The following is a 14802-nucleotide window of genomic DNA, read 5'->3' on the forward strand; positions in this document are numbered from 1 at the left end:
GAGATAAGAGCCTTGTCTAGTGCCGAGACTTCGGAGAGTGCTCTCCGAGGCATTGGGCCTGTTAGCTTGTAGTCATCTGCAGCATGACTGGAAATGCGTGCTGTCTAGACCACATAAACCCTTCAGAGTAACTGACTGATATCTGAATACCCAGGCACCTGCCGGCGTTTCTTGTTGTCACACCACCACTCATCAACATTCCCGACTATCAGAGGCTAAGCCAACAATAAGGCCAACAATGTACGTCGTTCTCGGAGCTGGCGTAGTCGGTTTGACTACTGCACTGGAACTAAAGAGACAGTACCCTTCTAGCAATGTAGTGGTTCTCGCCAGAGATCTCCCGGGAGACTCTGCCCCTACATACGCATCAGCCTGGGCTGGCGGAAACTGGATCTCTAGTGCAACTGACAATGGCCCCCAAGAAGAATGGGATCGTGTTACATACCTCAAATTCCAGGAACTGGCCAAGGCTCATCCTGAATGTGGTATTGAACCAATGGACTTGCGATCTGTCTATGAGGATAACATCGAGAATGTCAATCTCTTGAGTCGAGTAACCAACAAGATTTGGTACAATGACCTCGTCGGAGGGATCAAATACCTGCCAAAGGAGGAGCTTCCGCAAGGCACCAAGTTTGGGTTTGAAGTCTCGACATTTGTTATCAATGTGCAGAAATACTTGCCGTGGTAAGGGTTACCTGGATTCCATCAAGTAATTGCTCAGCGTGCGAAAAGGCTAACTGAAAGACGAAAAGGCTCCAATTCGAGGCGACAAAACTCGGCATTGAGATACGACGAGCAATCATAGACGACTTGTCAGACATTCCAGGCCGATTCCCTACCACTTCGGCCATCTTCAATTGCACAGGACTTGGCTCTCTAGCGTTGAAGGGCGTCGAAGACCACCATGTATACCCAGCAAAGGTACAGATTAAAAGTATTTCTGACCACTGTTTACTTAAATACTAACAACTTTCCCAGGGCCAGGTCTATATCGTTGAAGCGCCACCGTCAGGTATCTCAAAGATGTATTTCCGCTCGAGTCAGCGCTTAGGTAGCCACAGCACCCATGTCTTTCCTCGAGGAAAAGACGGGGGTGTGGTTTTGGGTGGCTGTAGGCTCAACGGGGACTCGAATGAACAATTCGATCCGGTTATTGGCCAAGGAATCAAGGAGAGATGCTGTGCCCTCGTCCCAGAGCTCGGGAGGGCAGAGAACCTACGCATCATCAAGCAGGGTGTGGGCTTCAGACGTAAGCATTTCTTATTCTAGAATTAGAAATCCTGATCTTGCCATGGCTAACGAGACGGCGAAAATGCAGCGAGCAGAAAGGGTGGTGCGAGAATCGAGTTGGAGAGAAAGTATGGTGTCAAGGTCATTCACAACTACGGCGCAGGTGGCTCGGGCTACCAGGCTTCTTGGTAAGCAGTACTTGAAAATATGAATGATCTACTCTAATCAAGCTAACCTTCTCTTAGGGGGATGGCCAAAGCTGCTGTGGATTTGCTTCGGCCATCAGGCAGATTATAACGACACTCAACGTCACCGCGATTCGGCGGAGCTGCTATGAATATCGCTGAACGCAGGGCCACGGAGGAGCCACTCAACGCCAGACATCTCCTACTAGACACGGTGCACCACGAGGATCAGTCAGATGAGGACTCTGCTGTAGCTAAATATGGAGGAACTTTTAGGGCAAATAACTGGAGTTAGCTATGAGAAATGCTACTTATTGATCTAGATTCCCACTCGGGCCTGGTATGAGAGACGGGGATATAGGTCAATTGGTACAGCCGAAAACTTGTACCCAAATCCAGATGCGAATGGGAAGGTTTGGACTTGTAGAACAGTCTTCTTACAGAAAGATATTGTTTTGAACAAAATATTGATACTACCCTAAGCTTGGTACTATCGCGGCCTGAAGCATCTAAAGAGCCGCCCTTGTCTGTGTGCTTAGCCTGATCTCCCCACGCACGACCTCATCCAATGAGTCCGCCACTCTATCAATGTTATTCTGGTTGAGGCCTGAAACATTGATTCGACCGCTCGATGGAAGATAGATGTGATACTGGTCTATGAGTCTCTGGCACTGTCGAGGATTGAGGTTGAGGTAGCTGCTTGTGATTAGCACAGTGAACGGCGGTCAAGACGGGCGCCACTTACGAAAAGAGTCCGTTCTCTACCAAAATATGGTCCCAGTCTCCCGGTGTCTGTTACAAATCAGTCGTAAGCACTACGTTATTCTCAATGGTGACATACCTTCAAAACCTGAGTTAATCTGCAATGTAATTGTTTGCGGAGAGCCTTCAATCGATTCTGGATCTCAGATAGCTCTTGGACCCTGTTGCGTACAGCATTAGCATGCATATTCCAGTCTAAACCTTATCGTTAAGGAAGTACTCACCACTCAGTAGTGAGCTTATCCGAATCCAACACGATGGTGGCCAAGCGACTACCATATGCCGGTGAAGACGAAAACTCCCAGCGTATCAAACATCGAAGCCGATCTTGAACGACTGCTGCTGTCTCAGGAGACGAGCACACAGCATGTAGGGCACCGCATCGTTCGCCATACAAAGCAAAGTTCTTGGAGAACGACTGGCATACAAACATGTCAAGACCCAAGGTAGCGAAGTGTCGAAGGGCATAAGCATCTTCCTCAATGCCATTGCCCAACCCTTGATAAGCAATGTCAAACAAGACAAAATGAGAGTATTCTTTCAGCACCGCACCAAGTTCCCGCCATTGTTCTCTCGTAGGGTCGGCGCCTGTAGGGTTATGACAACATGCTTGCAGGATGAAGACGCTTCGAGGCGGTGCAGATGACGCTGCCGAGATGATGGAGGAGAAGTCGATGGTACGCGTGTGGAAGTCGAAGTACGGATATTCGATCACTTGTAGGCCGACGAACTCAGATATGAGCTTGTAGTTACCCCAAGTTGGTGTGCCGACGTAAACCTGTGGACGCGGGGAGATGGATTGGCTCAGGGCTAAAGCAGCGAGGTGGTTGGCTCCCGTACCGGAGATGGTCTGGACTGATGCGATCTCGGAACCGTTAACGGGTTGTTGTTGGTACTGAAAGACCTGGGTACATACCTTTCCAGACTCTAGTGCCTCGCAGCCTTGTCCGAACAGAAGACGGGCAGCATGGCTCAAGAACTGCTGGTTTCCGATTGTGATCTCATACTATACCATGCGATTTAGATGTGACGATGAATGGTGTCAAGGAAGCAAACTCACGTCGTGGCCAGGATCACTCTCGGCCAAGATGGTCTTTGCCTAGCGGAAAAACACCAGTCAGTGCTTGACCCTTTCATTCCGGGTGTGAACCGATTGTACCTTTGCGACAGATCCAAGCTGACTATACAGACCACTTTCGTTTCTATAGATACCAACGCCAAGGTCGACCTTATTTGGTGACGCATCTTGGTCTGCGGCGCGCTTAAGAAAGTACATGGGGTCATCAGGACCCTTTCGAAACGAGGAGAACATATTGAGGGACGTGTAGAGTGCTAGTGTCGGGTAGAGCTGCGTGAAAGGAACGGTCAAGGGTATACGCCACGCACGCTTTTAAGTCGATAAGGGACATTTGAATTGAGATTTGCCAAGCTGAATATCAAGAAATTTTGAGAGATAACACCGAGATATGGCATTGCAGCTGGACTGGCCGAGGGAGTTGCTCGGTGGGCCATACCGAGCCCCCCCTTGAAACTTTGCTCGGTCGACCCCGCCGAGTTCCAAAATTGTAGATCGGCAGCCACAATCCATTACGGCCAAGGGATACTTTCCAGTCTGACTCGCTTTACACCGATAACAGGATGAGTGACTGCAAATTTGCTCTCGAGGCAACGATCCACTCTGGCCACGGTTCCACAAGGTCAAGTCGCGGCCTGATCTGGGTTCCATTGTCTCATCTACACCGGAACTTTTAAAACATTACACTAATGGGGAGAGTCGAAGAAAAGGGTGCATACTTTCTATCATACGGTTATCTTTGCAGCGCTATAGTGTCCCGTCTCGTAGCTCATACCGAGGTAAATACTAGTACTCAAATGAGTAGAACCGAATCTCAAGGAAAAACGCACTGAAGTACCATTCAGTTGAATGACTGGCACGTAAACTTTTCATCTAATTCCATGATATTTATACACTAGTTCAATTGTGGCGATGTTAATTACAGTCTATATCCCCTTGCCGCCTTGAGTTCTGCAGCATACCAATTCTGAATCGCCCTAACATCATAACTCAAAGCAACCGTATCAAAGACATCCAGATGTTCCTTGCACAAAGTTCCAGAGTTTGACAATCGAGCTACCCATTTTCCATGCTTTCTGGCCGCTGCGACAATCTTGGCAATGGCATCAACAAACTCGGGCTCATCACCTTTCGCCGGAACATAGCCGAGGAGAGAAAAGGCTAAATCATTGGGGCCGATAAAGACCATATCTTGACCGGAGTCAGCTCTGAGCACATGGTGGGGGAATTTGTTGGTAACTTACCCACACCTGGCACAGCACAGATAGCATCCACATTATCAACCCCTTGCCGTGATTCGATCTGAACGCACACAATGGTCGTCTCATTGGCCGTCTTGACATATGTTGCAATATCGATGTTGTGAGCAAAGCCTGCGAACGGCGACCCTTGTCCTCGAAGGCCTTGCGGTGGGAATTTGGAGTACTTTACTACCTCGCTTGCTTCTTCAGCAGTGTTGACTTGCGGTAGAATTATACCACTAAGGAACATCGGTAAGAAGATTTACTTATCCACCTTGCGACTGACTTACTGTGCACCACTATCAAGAGCCCTCTTGATAAGGTCAGGATGGGTCATTCTTAGACGGACGAGCGGCGAGACGCCAGCGGCGGCAATGGCTGCGGTAGCGTCATGCATGGAGTCATCGCTAATATGGCCATGTTCGCAGTCAATGATGACCGCCTGGAGAAAGAGTCAGGAAAATGTTCCAAGGGCACAAAAGCCAAGCTTATTATGCGTAGAACACTTACATCAACTCCAGTGGAAGCAACAATCTGAGCCGTTCGAAGAGACGGCAGCCCCAGAAAGGTCATGATGGGCTTTCCATTGGAGTGTAGAGCATTTAACATGCGTAGCTGCGGGTTACGCACTGGGGTCGTGATAGCTGATGCTCGTACCATGATGAGAAGTGTAATATGGTTTAGTAATTGGTCTAAATTGGGCAAAACGTAAGTATTTCTCGAATACCAAGTAGTGAACTGGGCTGGATGATTTGACTACTTTTCTTTCGTGTTCAATTCAATTACGTCCAGAATCGATACTTATCAAGGAATATCAGTGCTGTACAACTGAATTACTCTACCGAAGTGAGACTGCAGCCATTTCGGGGCGTGGGGCCGAGTTGACCTCGCGTCTGCTCCGAAAGCTGATGCCGAGGGACCGAGCTAACGTTAGTTCAGATTCACTGTGGCGAGGGCTATCCATGACGGATGAGAAGTGAACTTTAATTAGCCGCTGGTGGATTCGCAAGAGTCTATCTTTGGGAAATTGCGTAGGTAGGTGGTCGGTCTGCTACCTGAAGAGCATCTGGCCGACAGCTAACACTTCTCAAGTCTCGCCTCGAGTCGACTTTGGCTTCTGGGTCTGTGGCCTTCTTACATTTCCTGGGACGAACAAATAGGTAAGTGAAGTTCGTTTCCAGACTTGTATAACGGTTCAATTATTTGAAACATTACAGATGAGAATACTCTGGTGGTGAAAGCAGCTGAAAGCTCCATCGTTGATCAACACCGGAAACAAAGCTATCCTGGGGGGATAAGTTCCATGAAAGTTCTTTTCTGACTGTCAAAAGAGGTTTATGTTACTGGGCCATTGTTCGGCTTAAACTGATTCAATTCTGCTATCTGAGCTAGATGACCCTTCTCCCTTCACAAATCTGCCATTCATCAACCAGCCCTTTAATCCCCGATGTCACTCCCGCCTGCATTCCGTGCTGAGATTAACCAAACTCAAACGCTTAGTGTGAGAACAGTCTGGCCTCGGTACCATTGGCCTCGGCCTCAGCCACAATCTTCTTGTTGGCTCTAGTCAAATCCCACTTCAAAAACAGACAAGTGAGGCCACTAAGCGTAGCAAAGACAATAAGCAAAATCATCGCCATAAGATATCGAGGCTCGTCTTGGTCGCGGAAAAAGTACGGGCTCATGATGTTGCCAAGCTGTGCGATAACGTTAATCATGCTTGTCGCGACCGCCTTCTTCTCGGGTGTCTGGTTGAGAACACCCGCGGCCCATGAGTACACGAGACCATTGGCAGCGAAGCAGCCAGTGACATACAAGAATGATGCCACGTATCGCGCGGGCCCGTTGAGTGTTGACACGGAGATGACGAAGCCAACTACCGAAATGCCCATGGGGATGGCGATGTGATAGGACCGTTCGTTTCTCTTGTCGCTTGACCAAGAGATGAACAGGGATGCAATGGCACCAATGAGGAATGGTGGTGCTGTACATAAGAGGGTGATGGTGCGGGAACCAAGACCAAAGCCACTGACGATGGAAGGGTAGAAGTAGTTGAAGCCGTAGGCGGCATGGTTGCAAATAAGCATAAAGATCTTGAATCAGAGTCAGTATTTACGAAGGAGGCGTTGGAGCTGTACAAGGGAACTTACGAATACCCAGGTTCGGTAGTCGGTCACAGCTCGCTTGAACCCCCACCAAACAGAGCGATTGCTCTCTTGAGGAATGCGATCCATGGCAATTCGCTGATTGGCAACTCGAAGCTCCTCCTCTGTGAAGAGCCATTTCTGGCTTCCAGTATTAGATTCGGGAAAGTCGGGCAGCAGAACGAGGGCGCAAAGGGCGAGCATGAAGTTGACGGATCCGATGATGATGTAAAGCCACTACATCGAGTCTCGTTAGCAGCAAGTCCCCAGTGATGCGTGGTTTAGCATACCCTCCAACCTGCGAGACCTCGGACCTGGTCGAGGTTCGAAAAGACACCAGCTGCGATAAGACCAGAGAACGCTGTTGCAACAACAAGACCAGAGTATAGAATTGCCATGCGGAGACCGAGTTCACCACGCGTTTACCAGCAAGATAGAAGGAAGAAGACTCCAGGGAAGAATGGAGCCTCTGCGATACCGAGAAGACATCGAACGGTGATGAGATGACCGAAATTATCGACGGCGGCGGTACTGGCTGAAACGGCAGACCAGACGCAGGCCCAGATGGGTAGGTAGATAGAAGGGCGAACGCGAGTGAGAATCATGTTACTGGGGATTTGCATGACCATGTATCTGTTGTTTATTGTCAGCTTTGAGTCGAATCGGAGTATCAATGCACGAACCCAACGTTGAGGATTGAGACGGCTGTGCTGAACTGGGCTCCGGTAAGGTTGAGATCCTTCTCAATCCCATTCAGCTTGGCTTGACTATCCTTCGAATCAGCTTCAATCCACCGACTCAACAGTAAAAGTACGCACGCAATAGCAGTTCGGTCGAGATAGTTGAACAGATACAAAAGCCAGATAATCGGCATCAACGTAAAGTCCAGCTTACGAACGATACGTCGAGACGTCTGCTTGAACTGCTCATCCTCGATGGGATGATCATCAGTTTGAGCCTTGGCCAGCTTAATACTAGGTTCCTTTTGCCCAAGACCCTCGTCGTGGAAGGAATCAGGCTTGGAGTTAACGGTGTCTGCCATTGTGACAATGAGACGTAAAGTGTATGAAAGATACAGCTTGTTAAGGATGAGAAGCACGGGTTCAACTTGAGAGAAATATAGATCCCCTAGGGCTGCTTCATATACCTTTTCTTTCAGCTCATCACGCTTGGGAGAAGATCCTTGGGGTTGTCTGTTTTCGGGACAGGATCTGGGGTTTGAATCCGGGGTAAGAGGGCGAGCCAATCGCATGGTGGCCGAAGATATTAAACTCTACGCTTTTTTAGTCTCGCTTTCTGTCCGAGCAGATCAGACGGGTCAGTGAGTTACTCAATTTCCCCGCACTCTTCCCCGGATAACACCAAATCTGTGGGGGAGGGCGAGGTCGAGACTTTCGGAGTTCATCAGCATGACGATATCTTAGATTGCGTTTTTCTCCGTTAGATTCGAGAATGAAGCTCAGCGGACGAAGTGCCCAAGAATGCCAGATATCTACATGGATTATTTTACTCTTGCTGTGATGAATTGGAATTCAAGTTTGTACTAGACATGTGATCGTTTTTGTCAATTCAAGAGAAGCATGTAACACTTTTCTCTCAGCTTTACCGTTATGTAATCACTTTGCGGGGTATCGTGAGATAAGGTACCTCTCAGTTCTGTCTGGAGTTACCCTTAGATCTAATCCATGCAGTCTCGGTTCAAATAATGTCACAGCCACGGAGAAAAAGGCCGCGGCATACATCTGAAGTCGACAACAGGCCCGCAAGCGCAGCAGCCTGTGAAAGATGCCGATCACGCAAGGTCAAGGTATGCAGGCCAATTATCTACACTATCTGCTTTGTCTAACCATTCATTGTCAGTGCGGCGCTGAGTTTCCATCATGTCAAGGCTGTCTCAAAGCCAGTACCCAGTGCATCATTGCTGATCCATCGGCCCCAAGACCGTATACTCGAGAGTGAGTCTTGACATACCAACGTATAAGTTATGAAGGGAGATGCTCATGAAAATCTTTGCTTAAGGGAAGTTTTTGCACTAGAACAAAAGTTGAAACAGCTGCAAGAAAGAATAGCCGCGATTGATACCTCCATTGCATTTCAAGATGCCCCTCGACCCATCCGACAAGCAATTGTTGGTCGAAACGCAGCTCCACCAGATGTCGGTCGGTATGTTGGTCAAGATACGGGCGTCAGGTTTGTCGACTGTTACCTAAGAACTTTGGTGAGGAGCTAATGGGTGCATACGAAGTTTCTTGCTGTCAAGGCTCCATTCAGCATCGGATCGGTTACAGCAAGGCTTTCCATCAAGGTCGTCAGACGATATCCCGACGCCGCTTACTCGTATTGAGTATCACTTACCACATCCGTTCCCAGCTTATCACATTGCTATGCAGGCTATCGACCAGTAGTAAGTCATTGTATCTAAGCCTCCGTTACCTCTGAGAGTCTGACAAATACCAGCTTCAAAGAGTTTCACATCGCGCACCCTCTTCTTAAGCGAGAAGCGCTGCAAAGCTGCCTTGAGCAGGCTCCGAACTGGACGACCCAAGAAAGGACCAACTTGACACCCGAAGAGAGGCACGATATCTTCCAGCTCTACATGGCCACTGCTATTGGGAGTATCCGATTGTTTCGAGACAAGATATTTGACCAGCATCCTTTTGGGTTCTTTACGGCTGCATTGGAGATGAATCCTCCTGCAGAGTCTCGTTACAATACACTTGGGAACATCGAAAACCTCATCCTGATTGCTCGCTTTGGTGTCTATTATAATATTGGTACGTATGGAATACTAACTACATAAAATCACTGATTTTGTGACTGTGCTCATACGATCATCAGGATGCTCACTATGGGAGCTAAGTCGTCTCTGTATCCGGAGTTGCATCGAGTTGGATCTACACAGGCGACGCCCTAAGTCATGCGGAGCTGACCCCTCGCTCCTTCAACAATCTCAAAGGGTCTTTTGGGAGGCTTATCTTCTTGATAGATTTTCATCAAGGACTTTGGGGCGTCCTTTTGCAATAGTGGACAGGCTCATCTCTGCTGATATTCCGAGCTCGTTTCTGGAGACCCATGGAGACAACATCTCGGTTTTCCAATGGCTAGTGGGAATTGGAAGACTTTCTTCTCAGATACAATCCGCGATGGAGGAGCGAAGACCGAATTCTGCACCATTCAGTGCCGGAGCATCCGCAGCAGCGACTCCCGATCTTGGTGAAATATTATGCCAGTTGCGTTGTTTTCACCACGAGCTAAGCAGCTGGAACAAGTCAGCACCGCTATTCGACAATCCGAGTTGTTTATACGAGACCAGGGAGTTTTTTGAGTTGACATATCAGGAAGAGCGGCTGCGTCTCATCAGAGCAACCATAGAAGTTCTGGGCTCCAAAACGATGCTACCACCTGATGTACTTCTCGAGCCCTGTCTCCAAGCCGCTCGCGCTATCATCTGTTCTTTCGCTTCCTTGCGGGCCAGAAACTTGGTTACTTTCTCAAGAGCGTACATGCACCTTATCTTCACCACGGCGTTGGTGATTGTGGTAGTACTTGAGACACGTATGCGCCGGCAGGATGGCCCAGGGCATAAGACGAGGTCGTCTGGGATAGATGCCGATGAGTGGCTGCGGGATCTAGTCGATGATCGATGGAATCCTGAGCCTAAAGATGTGTGGAATGACTTATCAGTAGCTGGATCTTTGTTGTCATGGTTGGCGGACTCTATGCCAGACATGGCGGTATACAACCAGTTCTTTCAAAAGTTGCGCCACCAGCTTGAGACGGCGGGAGCATCTGGAGAACAACCTACGCAGCTCGTGTTGGAAAATGGTGTGCCAGGTTATGAACCTAACTCATCTCACAATAGTCCGCCTTCCAACACTTCAAGCGCCGAAAATGAGATGCCCTTGGAGAGAGGGGACCACCTGGATACCGGTGGTATCAACGTTCTTGATTTCACAAGCATTCAGATAGAAAACTCACAGCTTGATAGTCTGGGTGACGATGGTATGCCAGCAGGATGGCCACTTGCCTACGTTTTGGGGGTAGAGGGCATTTCGGCTGGCTTGTCGGAGTTTGTGTGGGATACCGTGGTTCCATGGGAAGAGTCGCCAGCAAGATCATCAGACTTTTAGTGCAGTTTTAAGAAATAGTATGTTTCATTGTGCCTACATAACTATGTCCCGAGCAGTGCTCCCTTAACCCTAGAAATCTTGTGACTCCATCAACTAAACTATTTATTTCTTGTGCTCTTGCAAGAACCGAAGTATGCCATCCGTGGCTCCGTTGATTGTAGCAATCTGAGTCTCATCCGTCGCAGCAGCAATATGCGGCGTCCCAACAAAACGGGGACTATTCCAAAGACGTTCATATTTGACCAATGTCGGCGGCTCCTCGCAATGGCAGTCAAAGCCGGCACCCCAGATCTCACCCTGCTCAAGCGCATCTGCCAGATCATCCTCATCAACAATTCCACCACGTGCTGTGTTTATCAATATGGCTGTTTTCTTCATCTGCTTCAACTGAGGCGCTGCAATCATGTTCTTTGTGCTGGGAGTAAGAGGAACGTGCAGTGTCACCACGTCTGCAACCTCGAGAAGCTTGGGAAGAGTTTTGACGCGCTTGTAGGGAATTGTGTTCCAAGAGCCTTCATTCTCGGGGTAATATGGGTCGAAAGCAATGATCTCTGCTTGTAGTCCACCGACGTACATTTGTGCAATGGCTTGACCGATATGGCCCATACCCACGACGCCGATGACCTTTTTAGACAGTAGCATTCCAGCTACCGTCTCCTTTCGAATAGCCTCCCCTTGAATACGTTGTCGAATGACCATCTGAGGTACCTCCCGAGCAACGGTGAGAGCCAAGCACAGCGCCATCTCTGCCACGGCGGAAGCATTAACGCCAGGGGTGTTGCAAACCTTGACATTTTGCCTCTTGCAAGCCTCGACGTCAATCTTGTCCAGGCCGACACCCTGTTTGCCAATGACTCTTAGTTGCGGTGCTGAAAGGAGGTCTTCTTCTGTGATGTAGTAGTCCTTGATAAGGATTGCTGTGGCGTGAGAGTGCCAATTCTCTGTGCGAGGATCACCATAAAGGATGCAGTTAAAAGACTTTTGGGCGTACTTGACGGCTTCTGGGTGGAAGTCGCTGAGGATGTACAGTTCAGGCTTGGTGGAGTCAGCCATCTGTGTTGTAGGTGGTATTGAGCCCATTGTAAAGAATTGTAAAGAATTGCTTGGACAATTTTTGCTGATCCCCTTTGTGGCTCCTCGACAAGCCTCCAGCTATATAACTGACCAGACAATTTGCAGATCGTCGTTGATAGAGTTGGTCATCTGGCCAAGTCCTCGGTATTAGAGCCATCGGGCGTCTTGCGAGGCTTGAGGTCCGAAGCGTGTAATACCCCAACCCCGCACTAATTTACCCCTCACAGTCACATCTGAACATTCAGTTGTACTGATGCTACGGTTTGTGTCATGGCTCTTGGCATTGCCGTCGCAGCATCATCAGTCAGAAACCGTCAATCTACAGTCTTTTTTTGTAAGTAATCACGATGGGGAGAGTCTCAAGGTACAAGTCTTTGTGTGAAACACGGCTGTACGCATGCCATTACTCTTGTTCTTTGTAAGGTATTCAGACAATCTCGAAGGGTCTTGGTCGTTGTGCTACACGGAGAATAGAAGTCTTCTTCAATTTGGTTAGCTCTGAGAAATCACACACAAGATGGCCGCTGTGAGCTGCCTTAAGTACATTGGTCCAACATCCTGAGCGCTAGCCTTGATTGTTTCAAGTTGATCACCAACAGCAAAGTCAACAGGTGAGAAAGCTGTAGCCGGGCTTGACATTGAAATCAGTAGTTTACGAATATCGAGTGCCATGCGTCCGTAATGATTGAGGCGAGGAAATTGGCGTCCCACTACGTCAACCTTCGCAGTGGCAATGTTGAAAGCGTCGTTAACCCCATCACCCTCAAAATTATTCGCCCAGGCTTGACTCTCCGGAGAGAGATGATAAGAGCGTGAGGAACTGGTAATAAATGATGGGACAGCTCCTCCAGAATTTTGGCAGTGAAATGATGACGGTGGCGGGTGCCATGTCATACTCGAGCCATCTGATTCCAGGTGACTTTGAGAAAGGCTCCGGGTGGCGTTCTCTCCTACTGCGTTTCTGACCATGGTGCGAACAGACATGAAGTATAGACATGTAAATGCCATTGTCAAAGAGCTGTAGCCAGTGATGAGAGAGAGATAAGAACGACCGGTCATGTGAACCCTATCTAAACTTCGCGCCACAGCTGCGCAAATTTGTGAAACTTTCAATCTCTTCATCCGGCTTTCTTCAAGGCCCAAGTCGCCTAGGAAAGAAGCTCTGTCTTGAGGTGAGAGTTGGGAGTCGTCAAGATCCATTTCAAATGAGAAAAGGGTCAGTAGCTCTGTGACTGCTAGCCGTAGCATGAGGGTATTATATAAAGATGTCTGAAAGAGATATATGTTACAGCTGTCTGGCTCATCGTGCGGTAGTGAGCTGATCCTCCAACTTAGAGCCTGTCCGAGCAGATGTTCGAAATCGTCTGACGGCGCCGAGGATTGGGGGCTGCTTGGAGTCTCACTAACGGCCTGAGACAGAAGGCGGGCATATTGGAAGAGTTGTTTGTGATACGCGTCTCGAGAAATAAGACGATGGGTCGTAGAAGGGGCCGTTCGGAGATTAGAAATGATTTGTCCATGCTGTGCACATTGACTAGGGGAATTCGATGCAGGATCTGGTAGAGGAGTGGTGATATGTCTGACGTCGATGCTTGGTGGTCTCCCCAGAGCGGCGCATATCAAGACATCCAGAAGATAACACCCCCAAAACGCCCATCTTCGCTGCTGAACTTCCAACAGTGATACGGAAGCAGACTTGGGATCTTCGCGATGATATCCCAAGGCGATGCATTTATTCATTGCGAAGCTGGAAAGATGCCAGGCGGACCCAGCAGCGGAGCAGTGTACTGCAAGAATGACGAGAAGCTGTAGACACTGAATGATATCGATGCCATCTTCCTGATTGAAGACTCTGTCGAGTAGCTCCATGCACTTTCCTAAAAGATGTACCGAGACCCAGGATCCTTGTGAGATGGGATAGGCATCGCTAACGAGTGGTACAATAGTGATGACAGCGTAGGCCATAAACACATGCGCCGGGTCTGTAGCGACAACGCGTCTGAAACGATCCTCCTCGGGGTGTGAAATTGCATCAATGCCCGCAAGCACCTTTTCCACGGGGAGACGTGGAAAACGGAAGTCCACTACTGCGAGGTATATCTCAAGAGCTTTGTTCGCGTCGGCAGGGGGAATACGTAAGCGATGCTTACTACCCTGGGGATGGTGGAGATATGTCGATATACCTTCCCATAGTGAATCGGGGCGTGATGTTGACTCAGGATCACCGCCGTAGGTCTTTGTGATGCCGGCAATTAAACGCGGGGTGGAGAGATGTTTGAGAAACTCGCCCCGACGAGAAGAAGGCTCAGCCATGGCGCTTAGTGAAAGGAATCTCATATTCATGCTTGTGGAGTGCGGTAAGGCTGCACTATCCTGATGCTCAGACGGCCCGGCTGCAGCTGGTGATAGGCTCTCAGGGTCAACCGCTGCAGAAGCATTGTCATTACTGGGCTCTCCTCGGTCATGGCTCCGAAGCTTCTCCTCCAAGAATTCAATCTGCTCCAGCAATCGCGTAACGGGGCCTTTACGAGCGATGACTCTGTTATTGCCGGATATAACAGTCCCCTCGGAAGCTGACCCAGTACATTCTGCTTGAGCTTCTTGGCATGGTTGACAAACAGGGATTGTGCGATCACATCGTTGTTTTCGGCGTGAACATCGCTCGCAGGCGAATAGTCGCTGTTCGGGGGTTGTGGACATTGAAACGGATGGCGAGCGAGTGCAACTTTGCCATTCATTCGTTGTATAACGTATTGAGGATTGATGATCTCGGCGTGGGTCCGCGAGATGCGGAGAAGACCTCGCGGACTCCACCCGAAGGGAACGGTCCTCGTCATCGGACACCCCGCGACGCTAGCTAGGCCCCAGTCACAGCCATATTAACGCTCGTCAACTCAGTAAAGTGACAGTGCAAGTCCAGCGGACATCGAATACAGCGTTCAACCGGAACAAATAACA

At 49.1% G+C, this 14802-nt stretch overlaps 6 protein-coding genes across 6 annotated transcripts; 2 read left to right on the forward strand and 4 right to left on the reverse strand.

Annotated features, from left to right (window-relative positions):
- The first annotated feature begins 71 nt into the window (after positions 1–71).
- Positions 72–1779, forward strand: BKA55DRAFT_733988 (FAD dependent oxidoreductase). Its single transcript, XM_046201244.1, has 5 exons — positions 72–687; positions 756–924; positions 982–1252; positions 1322–1421; positions 1479–1779. Exons 1-5 carry the CDS (start codon positions 239–241, stop codon positions 1528–1530), a joined length of 1041 nt encoding a protein of 346 aa, XP_046055610.1. The 5' UTR covers positions 72–238; the 3' UTR covers positions 1531–1779.
- Positions 1780–1927: 148 nt separating this feature from the next.
- On the reverse strand, positions 1928–3569 carry BKA55DRAFT_660321 (pyridoxal phosphate-dependent transferase; the record flags this gene model as incomplete). Its single annotated transcript, XM_046197551.1, has 5 exons — positions 3340–3569; positions 3241–3279; positions 3097–3186; positions 2405–3045; positions 1928–2114 (listed from the first exon to the last, which is right to left on the reverse strand). Exons 1-5 carry the CDS (start codon positions 3490–3492, stop codon positions 1928–1930), a joined length of 1110 nt encoding a protein of 369 aa, XP_046055611.1. The 5' UTR covers positions 3493–3569.
- Positions 3570–4174: 605 nt separating this feature from the next.
- BKA55DRAFT_534559 (Pyruvate/Phosphoenolpyruvate kinase-like domain-containing protein) lies at positions 4175–5156 on the reverse strand (the record flags this gene model as incomplete). Its single annotated transcript, XM_046189608.1, has 4 exons — positions 4175–4446; positions 4500–4735; positions 4787–4938; positions 5007–5156. 4 exons carry the CDS (start codon positions 5154–5156, stop codon positions 4175–4177), a joined length of 810 nt encoding a protein of 269 aa, XP_046055612.1.
- Positions 5157–5883: 727 nt separating this feature from the next.
- BKA55DRAFT_660322 (major facilitator superfamily domain-containing protein) lies at positions 5884–7827 on the reverse strand. Its single transcript, XM_046197552.1, has 6 exons — positions 7459–7827; positions 7324–7407; positions 7119–7273; positions 6931–7001; positions 6647–6877; positions 5884–6589 (listed from the first exon to the last, which is right to left on the reverse strand). Exons 1-6 carry the CDS (start codon positions 7680–7682, stop codon positions 5993–5995), a joined length of 1362 nt encoding a protein of 453 aa, XP_046055613.1. The 5' UTR covers positions 7683–7827; the 3' UTR covers positions 5884–5992.
- A 912-nt stretch (positions 7828–8739) lies between these two features.
- On the forward strand, positions 8740–10770 carry BKA55DRAFT_500844 (uncharacterized protein; the record flags this gene model as incomplete). The annotated part of the gene is made up of 4 exons (XM_046186777.1): positions 8740–8803; positions 8912–9044; positions 9098–9414; positions 9479–10770. 4 exons carry the CDS (start codon positions 8740–8742, stop codon positions 10768–10770), a joined length of 1806 nt encoding a protein of 601 aa, XP_046055614.1.
- Positions 10771–10872: 102 nt separating this feature from the next.
- BKA55DRAFT_635028 (D-isomer specific 2-hydroxyacid dehydrogenase) lies at positions 10873–14605 on the reverse strand (the record flags this gene model as incomplete). The annotated part of the gene is made up of 2 exons (XM_046196991.1): positions 12359–14605; positions 10873–11872 (listed from the first exon to the last, which is right to left on the reverse strand). The coding sequence occupies exons 1-2, from the start codon at positions 14542–14544 to the stop codon at positions 10873–10875; spliced, it is 3186 nt and encodes a 1061-aa protein (XP_046055615.1). The 5' UTR covers positions 14545–14605.
- Between the last annotated feature and the right edge of the window lie 197 nt (positions 14606–14802).

This window comes from Fusarium redolens (genome assembly GCF_020744475.1).
Source record: "Fusarium redolens strain MPI-CAGE-AT-0023 chromosome Unknown BKA55scaffold_2, whole genome shotgun sequence".
Lineage (NCBI taxonomy): Eukaryota > Fungi > Ascomycota > Sordariomycetes > Hypocreales > Nectriaceae > Fusarium > Fusarium redolens.